This window comes from Prionailurus viverrinus, chromosome B3 (genome assembly GCF_022837055.1).
Source record: "Prionailurus viverrinus isolate Anna chromosome B3, UM_Priviv_1.0, whole genome shotgun sequence".
Taxonomy (NCBI): Eukaryota; Metazoa; Chordata; class Mammalia; order Carnivora; family Felidae; genus Prionailurus; species Prionailurus viverrinus.
Window position 1 is genome coordinate 98572486 of NC_062566.1, and position 17189 is coordinate 98589674.

General features: G+C 35.5%; 1 protein-coding gene across 7 annotated transcripts in view; it reads left to right on the forward strand.

Annotated features, from left to right (window-relative positions):
- The window catches only part of KTN1 (kinectin 1), a 110609-nt gene that overhangs the window by 28342 nt on the left and 65078 nt on the right, over positions 1-17189 (forward strand). For all 7 annotated transcript variants that reach the window (XM_047862575.1, XM_047862577.1, XM_047862581.1 and 4 more), the window contains exons 2-5: positions 8416-8968; positions 12398-12535; positions 14282-14452; positions 15488-15618. In XM_047862575.1, coding sequence (XP_047718531.1) covers positions 8446-8968; positions 12398-12535; positions 14282-14452; positions 15488-15618 — 963 coding nt within the window. In that variant the 5' untranslated portion in view covers positions 8416-8445. The remainder of the gene's footprint in view (positions 1-8415; positions 8969-12397; positions 12536-14281; positions 14453-15487; positions 15619-17189) is intronic.

The following is a 17189-nucleotide window of genomic DNA, read 5'->3' on the forward strand; positions in this document are numbered from 1 at the left end:
CTAGTTGCCTTTAAGAGACTGCATGATTTGTTTGCTGTGCCTGTCCCCTTCACATGGTCTCTTTAACTTCATCTTCTACTTTTTATCTTTATTGTACTTGAATTACACTGTCCTTATTGTTCTTGCTCAATTATGTCATGTATTTTCCTATCTCCTATACTGCGTATTAATTGCAGGCCTGTCTTCCCTTTAGTAGAATGATGGACATAAAAGGGCAAGGATTGTAGCTTTTCTTTTTTTATTGTTGTTTATTTTAGAGAATCCTAGAAAACAGTGCTGACATATAATTGGTGCTAAGTGACTCTAGAATGAATGAAAACCTATTGTGGAAGACCGTAGTTGTAAAGATATATTCATAGGTATGATTTGAGCTGAGTTTTAAAGGATAAGTGAAGATTTCAAACAGAGGATAAGGCAAAGTTTTTTAGGTTTGACTGTAGGGAGGAGGTGTGATAGGACTTGTTTGAAAAGTGACTTTTCGGTTTCTTGATTCAGAACCTGTGGTAGCTTCTTACTGCTGATTTTGTCTCCATTGACTGCTGATCTTCTCCACCTGGTTGTATTTCGTATTCAAAATCATGTCTAAAACTCCCAGACATGAACCCATTCCTGTATTCTTGATCTTGGCAAGTGGTTTATCCATTTATGGACCCTTCTAAGTTAGAAATGAAGAATTGTGGTAGACTCCTCCCTCACTTTGTGCTCTTAAGAGTTACCTTGTCCCTGTTAGTTGTTCCACCCAATTGTGTCTGTCTGCATTGACTTAATTCACTCTCATCAGATCTCTTTGGCCTATTAAAATATTAATTTTAATTGGCCTCCTTGCATTTATGTTCACTTGTCCATTGGATTTAAAATTTTGGTATTTTTTATTTGTAGAAGTTCTGTTTCATTCATATCTACCCAGGCTACTCTGTGAGCCTGTATTTTCCCAGTTCCCTCTTATTTGTCTATGAGTGTATGTTGTAATCTATTAGTTCCAGTATCTTAAATCTTAAAGGGATCTAATTCCTTAGTTTGTTTTTGTTGCCTCTTGCTCCTAGTAGCTTATCTTATGTTCTGTCATTTTGGATGGTGAGCTTTTATCTGGATGACAGTCTTTGGAAATCTGGAGGAGCCTGGCTTAAGGGAGCATTCCACCAGAAAGGATGGGCATTTACTTCTAGCCACAGGCACTGTGGGCACCACCAACTTGGAACCACTTACATTTTTTGGCTTGGTATTCCAAGGTCATGCAGGTAATTTGAACATTAAGAACTTTGTAAGAAAAGACCCCTGGAGCCAAGGCTGAATTGGGACCAAAAGTCAAGATTCTCAACTTCATTTTAATGCTTTATTATGTTGCTATTCATTGGTTTTAAAGTTTACTTTTGTGGGGTACCTGGGTGGCTCAACTGGTTAAGTGAAAAACTCTTGGTTTTATCTCAGGTTATAATCTCACAGTTCATGAGTTTGAGCCCCACATTGGGCTCTGCGCTGACAGTGCTGAGCCTGCCTGGGATCCTCTCTCTCTGCCACCCCTCCACCCCCAGTAAATAGATAGATTAAAAAAATACTTAATTTTGCTTAGGATGTGTCTGGAATATAACATGCATATTGTATTTGAAGATTAGTAACAACACAATGTCTACTCCTAAATTTTAGTAAGAGTTCAGAAAATATTATAAATACTTCTGTTGTGGAATGGAAATCTGATTAAATGATACTGGTCCACCAAATAATAGACTTTATCATTGTAGAGTACTTGCCATAAACTGTTTTTCTTAAAAAGATTAACTTGTACATTTAAAATAATAACTGTAAGATGTTATTGTGGATTTAAAGGAAGGGAAACATGGTATGAATAGTGGCATGTTTGGAATGCAAACTATTTAGATTCAGTGTGATCAGGTTACAGATTTTTTTTTTTATATGAGCACTGTTTTTATAAAGAACCTGTAATAAGAGTTTTCAGCATAGGCTTCACAGCTACTTATAAAATTTTAACTATGTTGTATATTGAGTAAAGCCTCTGAAGGCTACTCTGGGAGCCTGTATATGTTTTAAAGGTGGGTTTATTTAGTTGTCCAGACAGTATTATACAGGAGCTTCTTTGAAATTTCATATTCTTGGGTTGAAAACTACCATTCCCTCAATTGATTGCCATTTATCTATCTATCTATCTATCTATCTATCTATCTATCTATCTATCTATCTATCAGACATGCCGACCTACTAGTATGTTGTTTGGTTTACATCAGTGGGAAAAAATTGACTTTCAGTTTGTTTGGATTTTAGTTTTGAATTTTGTTACATTTTTCCTAATAGTTCTTTGAGTCATCCCAGTTGACAAAATTTTAACAATTGAAGAACAGAAGAATTTATAAAATTAAAGTTTTGCCCTATGTTTTAATCTTTTAGTTTAAAGAAAATGATGGCAGAAGCAAGAGTACCTGAAATGCCATGGTAGTAAGAAAGTAGAATTCAAACTCTTATGTTTACGTGAAGTTCAGTAGTATACTGACCAGACTGCTTTAGTTTTCCCTCCTCATAACATGTAAGCAATTCCTTTTTGTGTGTTTATTTATTTATTTTGAAGGGGGGGTGCGTGTGAGTGGGGGAGGGGACAGAAGGAGAGAAAATCTTCAGCAGGTCCACACTGAGCATGGAGCCTTATGTGGGGCTCCATCCCACGACCCTGGGATCATGACCTGAGCCAAAATCAAGGGCCGGACACTTAACCGACTGAGCCACCCAGGCACCCCTCTTTGTGTTTATTTAAACTTTTAAGAGTGTAATGTGCATTCAGGATGGTTACTTAAATTTCTGTTTTGATGTAGAAGAAATTTAAAAAGTTCAACAGTTAAGCAGGGGTTTGAGGCAATCGAAGATCCCCGTTTAAATTGACTACCCCAAAACTTAACTAATAGCCTATTGTTGACTGGGAGCCTTCCTGGTAACAGTTGACATATTTTATGTGTTATATGATTATATGCTGTATTCTTACAGTAAAGTAAGCTAAAGAATATGTTTCTTAAGATGTTATAAGGAAGAGAAAATACATTATAGCACTGTATTATATTTATAGATAATATAAGTTGATGTATGTATTGACAAAAAGCTGTGTGTATGTGGACCACCTACACAGTTGCAATCTGTGTTGTTTGAAGGTCAGCTAGCTGTACATTAAAAATATTTGTAATCTCACTCTAAAAAATGACTCTCACTTTCTCTGTATAGTCTCAGGTTATATCTATATATATGTAATTGTGCTCAGCATAAGTAGTTTTTAGTTTTTTTGTTATTGTAGTGTATTTTGCTGCATTACACTGTCTTAATTATTTTAAATGGTGTGATTTTTATTTTAAAGATTTTTTAAATTTTTTAAATTTTTATTTAATTTTGAGAGCAAGCACGCGAGTAGGGAAGGGGCAGAGAGAGAGAGGGAGACAGAATCTGAAGCAGTCTCCAAGTTTCAAGCTGTCAGCACAGAGCTCCACATGGGGCTTGAATTCATAAACTTTGAGATCATGACCTGAGCCAAAGTCAGACACTTAAACTGACTGAGGCACTGGGTGCCCCAATTTTTTTTAATTATTATTTTTTTAATGTTTATTTTTGAAAAAGTGTGAGTGGGGTAGGGGCAGGGGGGGGGGGCACAGAGGATACAAAGTGGGCTCTGTGCTGGCAATAGAGAGCCCAATGCAGGGCTTGAACTCATGAACCATGATCATGACCTGAGCAGAAATTGGACGCTTAACCAACTGAGCCACCCAGGCATCCCTAAGATTTTTTTATTTTTAAATGATCTCTGTACCCAATGTGGGGCTCAAACTTACAACCCTGAGATCAAGAGTCATGTGCTCTATTGACTGAGCCAGCCAGGTGGTATGTTTAAACGTGTGATGTTTCTGTAGATGTCCTGCACTTATCTAAGCCTGTTATTATGTCTAGTTATATCATTTTTAATTAAGCAATGTGGTTGAAATCGTAGTAATTGCTCCTAGATTTTATTTGTAAATCATTTGAAATTTTAGGTTTTACGTTATCAATACTAAAAAGTTGTTGAACCTTCTGAGAAATGTATAGTACTTAACTGAGTAATGCAGCTCAATTTTTGTATGAACAAATTAAGTTAGAATAAGACAAGTACATGGAATCTTAAAATTATTTGATTAGCATTCATAATACATATTTACTTGAAACACAGAATCATAATACATACTCAAATGAGACAGAATTTTTATATATTGTTTTTCCATCCTGTTAACTTTTTTTTTTTTTAATTTTAAGTTCTTTATTGGTAGGGCAGGGATGAAAACTCATCTCTTATTCTAGAGCAGGATTTTAAATGTGGGATCCACCTTAGTGTGTATTCTTTAGTTTTGGGAAAGTGGATTGGTCTTTTATCAATTTCTTGAAGGATTTATGTCTAAATAAAAGATTAAAGCCACTGGTATGGAATGTGTTTATTATGATTCCATGGTTATCTCACTCCTACTTTACTTGTCCACCATTGGCCATTAATTATATTCAGACTGGAATCTGTTAAGGTGGAAGGTATGAGGTAAAAAGCTCATTAATATTACAAAGGGAATATGGAGAAATTATTAACTTTGGGACTTATGCTGTCATCTCAAAACCTGAGCTGCTAATTGTCTACTTGTTATATCAACTCAACAAACATGTTGAGTTGTATATTATGGACTGAGAAAATTTTAGCAACCTGATTCCTTTCACCTTGAGCTAAATTAACTTTGTCTCAACCCCTCCTACCCTTTCCTTTTATTTTTTTCATGGTCTTCCCCTGCCCCACGTAAAATAAAATCTCTTGCTACCTTTGTTTGTTCTTCTCTGTATTTTTCTGGATTTCATTCCCAGGCCCCCTTTGTCTCTTTTCTCTCCTTATATTACTCTTATACCCATGTGTATAATGTGAAACTATGGTTTATTATTGATATTTTAGTACTTACTCACTTTGCCATTTTTTGAATTAAGCAAAGAATTAAACATTTTATGAATATCTCTTAAAAATTACAAAGTGTAAAACTAAAATATTAAGGCAGATGAGACTGCAACCATGATTCTGGCACAACTCTGGCACTTTGTTTTTTTTAGAGTGAGAGATAGATAAGGAGTGTTCATGCACTTGGGAGGGGCAGAGGGAGAGGGAGAGAGAATCTCAAGCAGGCTCCACACTCAACGCAGAACCTGATGCAGGGCTCGATTTTGTGAACCATGAGATCATGACCTGAGCTGAAATCAAGAGTTGGACACTTAACCGACTCAGCCAGCCAGGAGCCCTGATACACCTCTTTGTTTAATCATCTTGATATTGCCTATTATATGTAAAAAATTTTGATCATACAAGCAAAATTACGATTTTTGACTAGTTATACTGAATTGACAAGAAATCTTATTAAAGGCTTTTTTTGATTTTACAGTTTTAATAGCAATATTTTATTGTGTTGGTATTTGCTAATTGAACCCATTCTGATGTTGGATATTTTATGCCTCAGTTTTCATATTATATATAATGTTGCTGTGAACATCTTTATATGTGCTGCTTTTCCTTGCAAATTTCTTGGTTTAAAAATTCAGGATTATTGGTGGGGGGCCTGGATGGTGCAGTCGGTTAAGCGTCCGACTTCAGCCAGGTCATGATCTCTCGGTCCGTGAGTTTGAGCCCCGTGTCAGGCTCTGGGCTGATGGCTCGGAGCCTGGAGCCTGTTTCTGATTCTGTGTCTCCCTCTCTCTCTGCCCCTCCCCCGTTCATGCTCTGTCTCTCTCTGTCCCAAAAATAAATAAACGTTGAAAAAAAAAATTCAGGATTATTGGATTAAAGAAATACAAGCATTTTCTTGACTTTAAATTTGTCTTGGTGTTCTGGTTAGACCTCTCTAGGTGCAGAAAGTAAGTTCAAGAGAAGGGGAATTGAATTGTGTGAAGGGAATCTTATGAAAATCCAGAAATGGGAATCATGATTCCTCCAGGCTTTTATGAGACCTGGAAAAGGGAACCAGAAAATCATCAGAACATTCGAAGAATCTGTGTTTTAGAGTTCTTGTGGTCTCATGGGCTCTTTCCCTTGAATGTCTGCTTCTTGCTTTAATCATAGATTTTGCTCTCCTGAGACCTAGGCTACACATGGCTGCAGTTTGCTGTTCAAGGTCTTTCTGACTTTGACTTGACCTCCCCCCCCCCCACCCCCCACCAGCATCTGTGGCTGCTGGTAAATGCCTTTGTGGCTTTTCTTCCCCAAAGCAAAAATCCAAGTTTTAACTCATTGTTTTGTTCTTTTTCTCCCCCAACCTCCCCAGCTAACTTGGACAGGCTGTGTGTAGCCTGTGGATGGTAATGTTTAAACAAACAAAAAACCAAAGATAAAACGTGGTCTCTGCTCCTTGAAAGCATTTCTGGTTGACAAGTAACACTAGACACAGTAAAATATGTCTGATTAGTTAAAAACCTGGAGAGTTCATGAGTTATCAGGGAAGAACAATTCTGTATAAAGTTTCTTTTAGTATTTTGTTAGCACGTGATTCCTGTTCCCCTTCAACCTTTTAAAACCTTGTCTAAGTCTAGGGTTGTAACACCATTAAAAAAATTGCCTATGGAAATGTGAAATGGTAACAAATGCTGTTTTAATCATAAAGATCAAGAGTGTGCCTAATAAAACAACAATTTTCAGGTTCCACTTCTCACTATTTTCAGACTTAAGTCACTGTTGGTATAACTTGAAAAAAGTATACTCCACATTTTAAAATGAGATATAAGGAAGTTGAAAGACAAAGTTAAACTAAATGTGCTTAAGTTTGTCATAAACATAAGATTTCTAGGTCTGTTTATCTTGACAGTTAACAGAGACTACTGTGAATAGCTTTATTTTGTCTTGGAAAACTCATGAGTCCTATTAAAATGGTTCTGATGAAGTCTTAAATTCATTAAACTCAGATTTATTCAACTTTAAAGCTGCTGTTTTCTAAGGTCTAAAATAATTCTTAGAATATTTCTGTTTAGGTAGAATTTTGTTTCTTTAATCATTACCGTTTTTGAGACTTCAGATGGATAATTTTAAGAACTTAAGATTCTCAGATTCATTTACACATTAAAAGTGCAAAAGTAGAATTTACATAGCTTTACCTTAAGCATGTCCATGGGTTTAATTTCATCTGCATTACATACCTTGCCTTTTTTCCACAACAAATGTGATAGGAGTTATAAGGATACAAGCCATATTTATGTGGCTTATACATATTTATAGGAATATTGATATCTAGAGCCTAAACATCAGAACCATTCTTACTTTGAAGTATAGTTTTAGCTGTAACTACCTTTCAGATGAGGGATTATAGTGTCTATGTTCAAGGCAGATCTGAGTAATCAGACCATACCTTTATTTTCTATAGCTGTTGGGTTAATCTAAAAGTAGGACTGATACTCTGTTGGTGAGGCAAGGCCTCTCTTATCTTTTAGCATTTAGAAAAGATTATTATGGCCAGCTTTGTTTTTTGCAGTATAATTTAGTTTGTAGTAAGGGGTACCCTGAAAAAAAAATCAGGAAATGCATCTAATTTGTAATTTATTTCAATACTGAATGACAGAGCCTAACATTTTGATTTGGCTGTAGTATGTTTCTATATCTGTGATGTATCTCACTTATATCATGAGGCTGTTAGTTGTTGGAATAAAGGTACTAGCAGTTGGTGAATGGGCTTAAATTTCTAAATGATGAGATGAACCATTTTTCTCTCCCTCTCTCTTTTTTTTTTTGCAATTAAAAGTATGGTACCTTTTGGGTTTTTTTTGAGAGCGAGTGTGCAAGCAGGGGATGGGCAGAGAGAGAAGGAGAGAAAATTCCAGCAGGCTCTGCTCTGATAGTGCAGAGCCCAGTGCAGGGCTCGAACTCATGAACCCTGAGATCATAACCTGAACCAAAATCAAGAATTGGATGCTTAACTGACTGAGCCACCCAGGGACCCCAAAGTATGGTACTTTTAATGAATATCCAGTGTTTTGGTAACAGTTGATGGCTTCTGTTTCCACATATAGTAGTATTGGTCAACAGTGCAATAAGAGGAAAAAAGCTAAGTACTAATAAAATGTCAAAAGTTGATGTTTGGGGAAAAAAGTAATGGATGTCTAGAGTTTTTTTTTTTTTTTTTTCCTCCCGTGAAGATCTTTTCATTTGGTTTAAAAGTAGAGGATATATTACACTCTAATTATTACCACACATTTTTATTTCATAGTATATTTGAATTGTAGATGGCAAAATAATTAAGTATGTGATTTAAACAATTGTAACCTGCTTAGATTTGTACACCAGGTTAGATCTGAAATACTACTTGAAAGAGCAGAGGTTTTGTGTTTAATTTGTATTATGCTGACTAAAGTTTTTGTTTTTTCTCTCCCCCCCCCCACACCCCCCCCATTTAGGTTTTATAGGATCACATTAACAAAAGCACCATGGAGTTTTATGAATCAACATATTTTATTGTCCTTATTCCTTCAGTAGTTATTACAGTAATTTTCCTCTTCTTCTGGCTTTTCATGAAAGAAACATTATATGATGAAGTTCTTGCAAAACAGAAAAGAGAACAAAAGCTTATTCCTACCAAAACTGATAAAAAGAAGGCAGAAAAGAAAAAGAATAAAAAGAAAGAAATCCAGAATGGGAACCTCCCTGAATCTGATTCTGAGAGTGTACCCCGGGACTTTAAATTATCTGATGCCTTGGCTGTAGAAGATGAGCAAGTTGTACCTGTTCCACTGAATGTAGTTGAAACTTCAAGTAGTGTCAGAGAAAGAAAGAAGAAGGAAAAGAAACACAAGCCTGTACTAGAAGAACAGGTCACCAAAGAAAGTGATGTGTCAAAGATTCCAGGCAAAAAAGTAGAACCTGTCCCAGTTACTAAACAGCCCACCCCCCCTTCTGAAGCAGCTGCCTCAAAGAAGAAACCAGGGCAGAAGAAGTCTAAAAATGGAAGCGGTATTATAATCTATTCAACTTTATTGTATGATTGTATTTGTTTTAATGACTTTAGAGCTTGAAATTTAGATACTTTGTTAGGTGTGTATACAAAATGTTAAAAATATGGAGTCTGAAACCAAGAACATTGTCATTTTCACTGTGTGTTTGCTTTCATTAACATTAAATGCTGATAAAATTATTGATCATAAAACAGCATTTAAAACTAAACTTTATATTAGAAATATGGAAAAGAAGCTTAATGGAAATATATAAAATTCAACTGTTTTACTGGAACTAGTAAGGACCTATAAATATCAGCAGTTAGAAACTTACATTTTCTAATTAGTGTGTTAGGAATTAAAGATGAAAAGATAGATACCGTTTTTGTCTTTAATTTTGCAAATGTTTTTCATACAGCTATTTTATACTAGGCATTATACTAGGTAATAGGGCTGCAGAGATAAAACTAGTGCGTTTTCAAACTGTAGACATGAACATAAATAATTATTGTAAAATGTTTAATATAATGATCTTGATATGTCTAAACCAGTGTAGGAGTTCTAAGTGGATCACTTAGAGGATGTAATGCCTAAAATTAACCTTAGAGGTTACGTAAGTACTAGCTGGTTTTTGGGTGGCTGGGAAGGGTGGGATAGGATATTCTAGGTAGAGGGGTTAACAGATGTAATGGAAAGCCCATGAGAGATGGTGTCATGATGTGTGAAACTACAAACAGTTTTTATGAAAGGACTTGTGTTTACCATTAAGTTGTTTGTGTGTCTTGTGGAGTGTTGAATTCGTTATATTGGATTTTAAATATTTGTTTGCCAGCTATGATCAAGGCATGATGCTAGAGAAATCAGAGTAAGCACTTCTATTTTAGTGGGGGAGAAGGACATGTAAGCCAGTAATGAAATGTGACTTACATAAGAGATGTTTGAAGTATACAAGAAATGCAGATGCCTAAACAACTACTACTTATGGGGATCAGAGGTAAAGAGCTTTACAGAGGAGACGGTGCCTGAGGTCTTCCAGGCACTGAATCACTTCACCAAGCAGCTTGGTGGGTCTCATTCCATACTCTCAGAATGTCACTTAGAAAGATAGAGATAGGAGTACAGTGTATTTTTGAACCATGAGATAGGAGGTTGGGAGTGGTAGGACACAAAGATGAAAAGACATGTAGGGGCTAGATCATGATGGGTTTTGTACACAGCGTTAAGGAGCTGGGGTGTTATAGTTTAGCCATTGTTGAAAATTTTTCAAGCTGGTCAGTTTACATGGTCTGGTCATATTTATATTTTAGAAAGATGTCTTTGGCAGAACTTGGGGAGGGCAAGTTTTATGGAGTAGTATTTAATGTAGATAATCTAGTTATGAGATTATTGTTTTCCAAAGTTAAATTGGAGGACTGAACTGTGTTAGTGACAGAAGAAATAGAAAGTAGATTAAAGGGGCACCTGGCTGGCTCTCAGTTGGTAGAACATCCTACTCTTGATCTCAAGGTCGTGGGTTCAAGCCCCACATTGGACCGGGAGCCTACTTAAGAAAAAGTAGATTAAAGAGGTCTATAAAGTGAAAACAACATGACTAATCTTAATTGAATGAGGTATGGCAGATAAAGGAGAAGGCAGAATCAAGACTGATTATCCAAGTTTTAAGTTTCCCAGGGTTGGCATACTAAAATCTTGGAGCCAAATCTGGCCTGCTTTCTGTTTTTTATGGTCCATGAGCCAAGAATAGTTTTTATGTTTTCAGTGATTCGAAAAAAATCCAAAGAAGAATAATATTTTGTTAAATGTGGAAATTACATGAAATGCAAACCTCTTTGTCTAGAAATGAAGTTTTTTTGAATGCAGCCATACTCATCCATTAACGTATGTGTATGGCTGGCTTTCATACTGCAACAGCAGATGAGTAGTTTTAATTCTCTTTAAAATTTAATTTATTCATTTATTTTGAGAGAGAGAGTGGGGGGGGGGAGGGACAGTCAGAGAGGGAGTGAGAGAATCTCAAGCAAGCTCCATGCTCAGCGCAGAGCCCAACGAGGGGCTCGATCCCATGAACTGTGAGATCATGACCTGAGCCAAAATCAAGAGTTGGATACTTAACTGACTGAGCCACCCAGGCGCCTCAGAGAGTTTTGATAGAGTCTGTATGGATATGCAAACATATTTAATGTTTGGACCTTTACAGAAAAAGTTTGCCAACCCCTGATTGGTAGGTGGTTGGTAGCACTAAGATAGGGAATATTGAGAGTGGATGTATATGGAGAGGAGAATGCTTTCAGGTTGTGTTTCAGGTTCCTATGGGGGGCCACTTACATAAAGAGCAATTTAGGATGCAATAGGATATGTAAGTGCAGATGCATAAGGCTAGAATATAGACTTGGAAGCTGTAAGTGTGAAAATAGTTGTTGAAGTCACGGGTATAGATAAGCACATCCAAGGGAATTGTTTAAATTAAAGGTCCCTGAAGAATACCAGCATATGAGGTATTCTGTAGGAACAGTTTACAAAAGAATTTGCAAAGGAATATTTCAAGTGTAAGAAAAGAATTGTGGGAGCTGATAGAGAATTTTTGGGAGGTGATAGAGAGTTTTAAATTTATTTTATTGTGGCAAAATATACAATAACATTTACCATTTTACCACTTTTAAGTGTATAGTTCTGTGGCATTAAGTACATTTACATTCTTATGCAACCATCATCACTAGTCATCTCAGGAATTTTTCATCTTCCCCAACAGAAACTCTGTACCCATTAAACAGTAATTTCCCATTCCCCTCCCCCCCCCCCCCCCCAAGCCCCTGGTAACAACCATTCTACTTTGTTTCTGTGAATTTGACTAGTCTGGGTACTTTATATAAGTGAAATCATACAATATTTGTCCTTTCATGATCTTCTTATTTCACTTAGCCTAATGAAGACAGAATTTTAAGGAGGTAGAGATCAGTAGTATGAAATGCTAAATAGAAGTCAAAGAAGAAATAAAGGATATTGGTAGAGTATGGCATTTGGGACACCAGATTGCTCTGTAAAATCCTTTCATGGATAATGGAAGAGATAAAAATCAGGTTGCAATTGACAAATGATTGGTAAAAGAAGTACAGATCATTCTTTTGTTAATATAAGAAGAAATGGGTGTGGGAGGCTGGGAATTACAGTGGTGGGAAGGATTTTCTTTTTTAAGATGGTAGGGATTTGAGCATGCCCATAGGCTGAGTAGGATTAAGAGTGGCTGAGAAATGGGATATAAAAGAAGCAACAAGTATTTTTAGAAGTCTTGATGAAATTAAAGACAGGTGTAACAGAGTAAGAAAGCTGGAATAATACTATTAGAGAGTTTAAAATTTTGAAGGTAAAGCATTCTGGGAATTATTTACCAGTAATTGAATCTTCTGGTGTGTTGTTTGCTATGATGACTTTTCATTTATTTTCAATAAAGATGATCAGGATAAAAAGGTGGAAACTCTTATGGCACCTTCAAAAAAGCAAGAGTCATTACCCCTCCATCAAGAGACTAAACAAGAAAGTGGATCAGGAAAGAAGAAAGTTTCTTCAAGGAAGCAAAAGACAGAAAACGGTGAAATGTGTAGATAATGTGTTTTATAAATACTAATTCTAGAGAAGTACACTTAGGACAAGGATCTTAGAACTCACATGCTCTTCAGTTCTCTGCTTAATGTGTACTATAACAATGCTAATGCTAAAAGAAGTCCAGGGATCCTTGAGTCTTGTGGTTTCATAGTGTTTTGACAGATGGCCAGGGTATATGTTTGTGATGAAGAAGTTTATCTGAAATTTAAAAAGGACAAAGCATTTATTAAATAGTCTCAATGGAGTTTTGAAAATAATGTAAATAACATACAAACTATAGAAGAAAAGTATTCCTGAAACATTTGTACTTTTTTTTTTAATACGAAATTCATTGTCAAATTGGTTTCCATACAACACCCAGTGCTCATCCCAACAAGGAAACATTTGTACTTTGAAATATCACTTAAAGATTATGCTTGAGGACATTGTTTAGATATATCATTACCCTATATTCCCAATTATTTCCTAAACATTGTTTGTATGTATATGTGGGAAGCATCCCATTAAGAGTGATGGAGCAGTTTGTGTATGTTCAGAATTGTCCAGGGAAAACCTCTGTGAAACGTGTATAGATTAAATGGTGATATTCAAATAATATTGGACAGTGGTATCAACTAGTGCTGGAAAATATTAAAATTGGAAAGAGAAAAGATGAAATTCTATTACTTGCACGAAAATTATGATGTATCAAGCAACTAGGTACAGAAAAATATTACCCACAAATATTTCATAAGATTAAATATTTATTATAAATTAAAATAAATTTTTTTAATGTTTATTTTTGAGAGAGAGTGTGAGCCAGGGAGAGGGAGGGAGAGAGAGAGAATGAATCCAAAACAGGCTCCAGGCTCTGAGCTGTCAGCAAAGAGCCTGATGCAGAGCTCGAACTCAGGAACTGTGAGATCATGACCTGAGCTGAAGTCGGATGCCTAACCCACTGAGCCACCCAGGTGCCCTTTATTATAAAAAAAAAAACAACAAAAAACAAAACGAACAAAACACACTCTTCATGCCCAAAAGCTTTTTTAAAAAGGTAGTAAGATAGATTTCCCTATGTGTGTGGAAGTTTTTATCTTTAGCCAGCAGACATCAGACTTTAATGTTCAAACTCTTAAAGTTCTTCCTGTTAAAAGTAGGAACAAAGTGTAAGGAGGCTTCCTTCCTCCACTTTTAATGTTGTTCTGCAAATTTTAGCCAGTTCAGTAAGATGTGCCATGGAAATTACAGGCATAACTTTTAGAAATGAGACAATATCTGCAAGGAACAATGACTGATTTTTGTACCTAGAAAGTGGAAGGAACTCCGTTAAAAACTATCATTTGCAGTAAGAATTCGGCAAAGTACAAACATAAATAAAGATTAGTAGTTTTCCTTGGGCACTAATTAAATGTGAATGGATTTTTTAGTTAAAACAGGAAGACAATGAGAACTAACTAAAATATAAAGGATATAGAAGAAGTTTTCAGATAGTGTTAGAAAGGAGATATGCTACACACTTTCAGATAACTTAAATGATTTACTGTAGAATAATATTGAATTGCTACTGCTTAATTAGAAGTGTGTTTTTACTTTATGTTAAATGATAAAATAGGAATTTAAAGCCAAATTGACTTGGTGTTAGATATTTGAAAATAACTGCATTTCTCATTGAACTTAAATGTGTGTACATGTTATTTAATTACTCTGCTGTAAAACCCTGAGTAATTCTAATTTTGTTGAACTTAAATTGCAGTCTTGGTAGATGAACCCCTTATTCATGCAACTGCTTATATTCCTTTGATGGATAATGCCGATTCAAATCCTGTGCTGGATAAGAGAGATGCTATTGATCTAATTAAACCTGACCAAGTAGAAGGAATCCAGAAAACGGGGGCTAAAAAATTGAAGACTGAAACTGATAAAGGTAATATGCAGCATGTAGCAATTTGTATTGAAGAAACACGTTTTTGAGTTCTGATGGAGTTGAGTAAATTTTCTCATAGAAACAATGAACGGTAAAAGAATTATAGAATCTTTGTAATAAAAGGTTTATTGGTAATTTTCTAGTCCAACCTGCTAAGTTTTATGGGGCCAGACCCTTGAATTTGTCTTGCCCAAGATTTTACAGCTATTTTGCTGTCTGATGATTTTTTCTCTTATGCTATGGTCTTCTGTGAGGTTTCTATGCTAATTCACAACCACCGTTCATTATTATTTTACTTTTCTAATAGACTTTTTTTTTTTTTAAAAGAATAGTAGTAGCTTCACAGCAAAATTGAGTGGAAAGTACAGAGAATTCCCATACCTTGCTCTCGCGCACACACATAACTGACTTTTTAAACTTATGATGTTGCTGAACTATTAAAGCCTTGGGCTTCTCTGAGTCTAATGGTTGGCAGTTGGTTTTTAAGGAAAGGAAGTTTGTGCTTTATGTAAGAGCCCCCGAGGAAATTGAGTGAGTCAGGGGATGCTTGATGCGTGAATTTTTTTAAATGTCAGGATTGTTTGTATATATTTGGTATTTGTAAAATCATATTTCCTTTTTTAAAAATTCTGTTTCCTTTTTATAATTATCTTCATGCTTATTTTATCATGTGTAAGGTTTGATTTGTATATCATGATTATTAAGGTTAAATGAGAATATTTGTGAACGTACTTGGTACAGATACTAGCATACTAGACATTGGAATGATTTTTTTTTTTAAGTGAGGGCATACTGGCACTTTAGTATTCTGTAGTTTGATTAAATTTTAGTTAATATAATTGTTTCATTGTATATTAAAGATGATAAACACTTTTTCTCTCTTGACTGGAGCATTTTTTAGTTGACCTGAAATATAAATCTGTCTTCTCTTGGTATTGACTTTCTGGGTCAAGAATTCTTGATGCTTACCTTTGCTGAAGTTATTACTTGTGTCTCTTAAATGCCAATTCTTTTCTTTCTTTTTTTTTTTTTAAGAAAATGCTGAAGTGAAATTTAAAGATTTTCTTCTGTCCTTGAAGACTATGATGTTTTCTGAAGATGAGGCCCTTTGTGTTGTAGACCTGCTAAAGGAGAAGTCTGGTGTGATACAGGATGCTTTGAAGAAGGTAAGCATGTTTTTTATTATGGGCATGTTTGAGAACAGTGATTAGAAGTTCACCAAATAAGACTTTTGCTAGAGTAATAAATTCATATTCCCATCATTCATACTCCAAAGCACATAGTCACATTTAAAAGTTCTGGAATGGCTTCAGAAGTTATTTTGTATATCTATACTAATCAGTACACTTATTTAGTCAGGTGTCTGACAAAAGTGAAGTGCTTATAAGTAAGATGATTTATAGGGTTTTAAAGTCATTTGACACTTAACACTGTACCTTGCTTTGCTCTGCTCTGAAGGGAAGGTAAGGCGATTTCTGGATAGAATATATGGAATGTTTTTGTGACTGAAGATAGCACACTTCAGAGAACTTGGGAATCTTTGCTGTTTTGTGTGTGTGTATGAAGTATCATCTTTCTAAAATAAGTGATTTGGATGGTAGAATCGCTGCTATGATGGACTAAAATTTGTAAACAAAAAACAAAAAAAAAAAACAATCCATGGAGTTAATACTTAATTTCTCATGGGTCAGGCTCACTACATTATCATGTATACTATGTCATACTGGAAAGGTGACAAGTTTTCAAATGTTATTTGTGTGAGGTAAGATGACACGGTATCTGATATTCAATGTTAGATGTGGACTTCGCTATTCTTATTCTCAGCACGCGTGTGCCACACGCGTGTGTGTGCACACACACACACACACACACCCCTCATTTAAAACAATGAGTGGCTTTCATTTTTTTTTTCTTAAAGAGCACTCGAGTCCAGGCTATCCCCCTCACCTGATTACCTTTAGTAGTCTCCTATTTGTTGTTTCTGTATCATTTCCCTATATAAAGCTAATCTGAATTTCCAGTCTAAATTGTTCTCTCTGCTATTCTTTCTCATAACCATCTGGGCTTTTTTTGTCATGGCATTTATCGTAGCATGTTAAGTCTGCTATACTTCCAAGTATCTATTGACAGTGAGTTTTACAAGTCTGACATTTTACAGTGTAGTATGCTTGTTGGACGGTCTCCATACATGTAGTATGCTTGTTGGACGGTGCCAACAATGGCTCAGTGTAAGCAAGGTGTTCCAGGGTAATCAGGGTGAGTGTTGTAACTGTGTGACTTTGGATACAATATCTGATTATTCTGTTGCAAGAAACTTTCTTGAAATACTTGACTGAAGAATTTGTCCTTTGATTTATTTTAATCGGCTAAGTATATCTATCTTAAAGGGTTTCTTAGTTATTTGTGGGGATAAGGGAAAAGCCTTCAGCTGAAGTTTTTGTGTTACTACCCAGTGTCTGAAATTACTGCTTTTTAAAATTGAAAATAATTGCTTTTAGTGTTCTCTCCTAAGGATGTTGGTAGTGACTTAAGGGGGCAAGAGTAGTTATTTTATTGTCTGAGATAGCTTTGAATTCTAGAGACTGGGGGGTAAATCAGCCTCCCCTTGGTAGTTGTTTTAGGCAGGCCAAGGAAGAAGTTGGGGACTGTTAAAGGTAGTGTTTTGAAATAGACTATTTTGCAGCTTCACTTTTTTTCCCCATCTTTGGAACTTTTTGTTCCAAAATCTAATTATTCT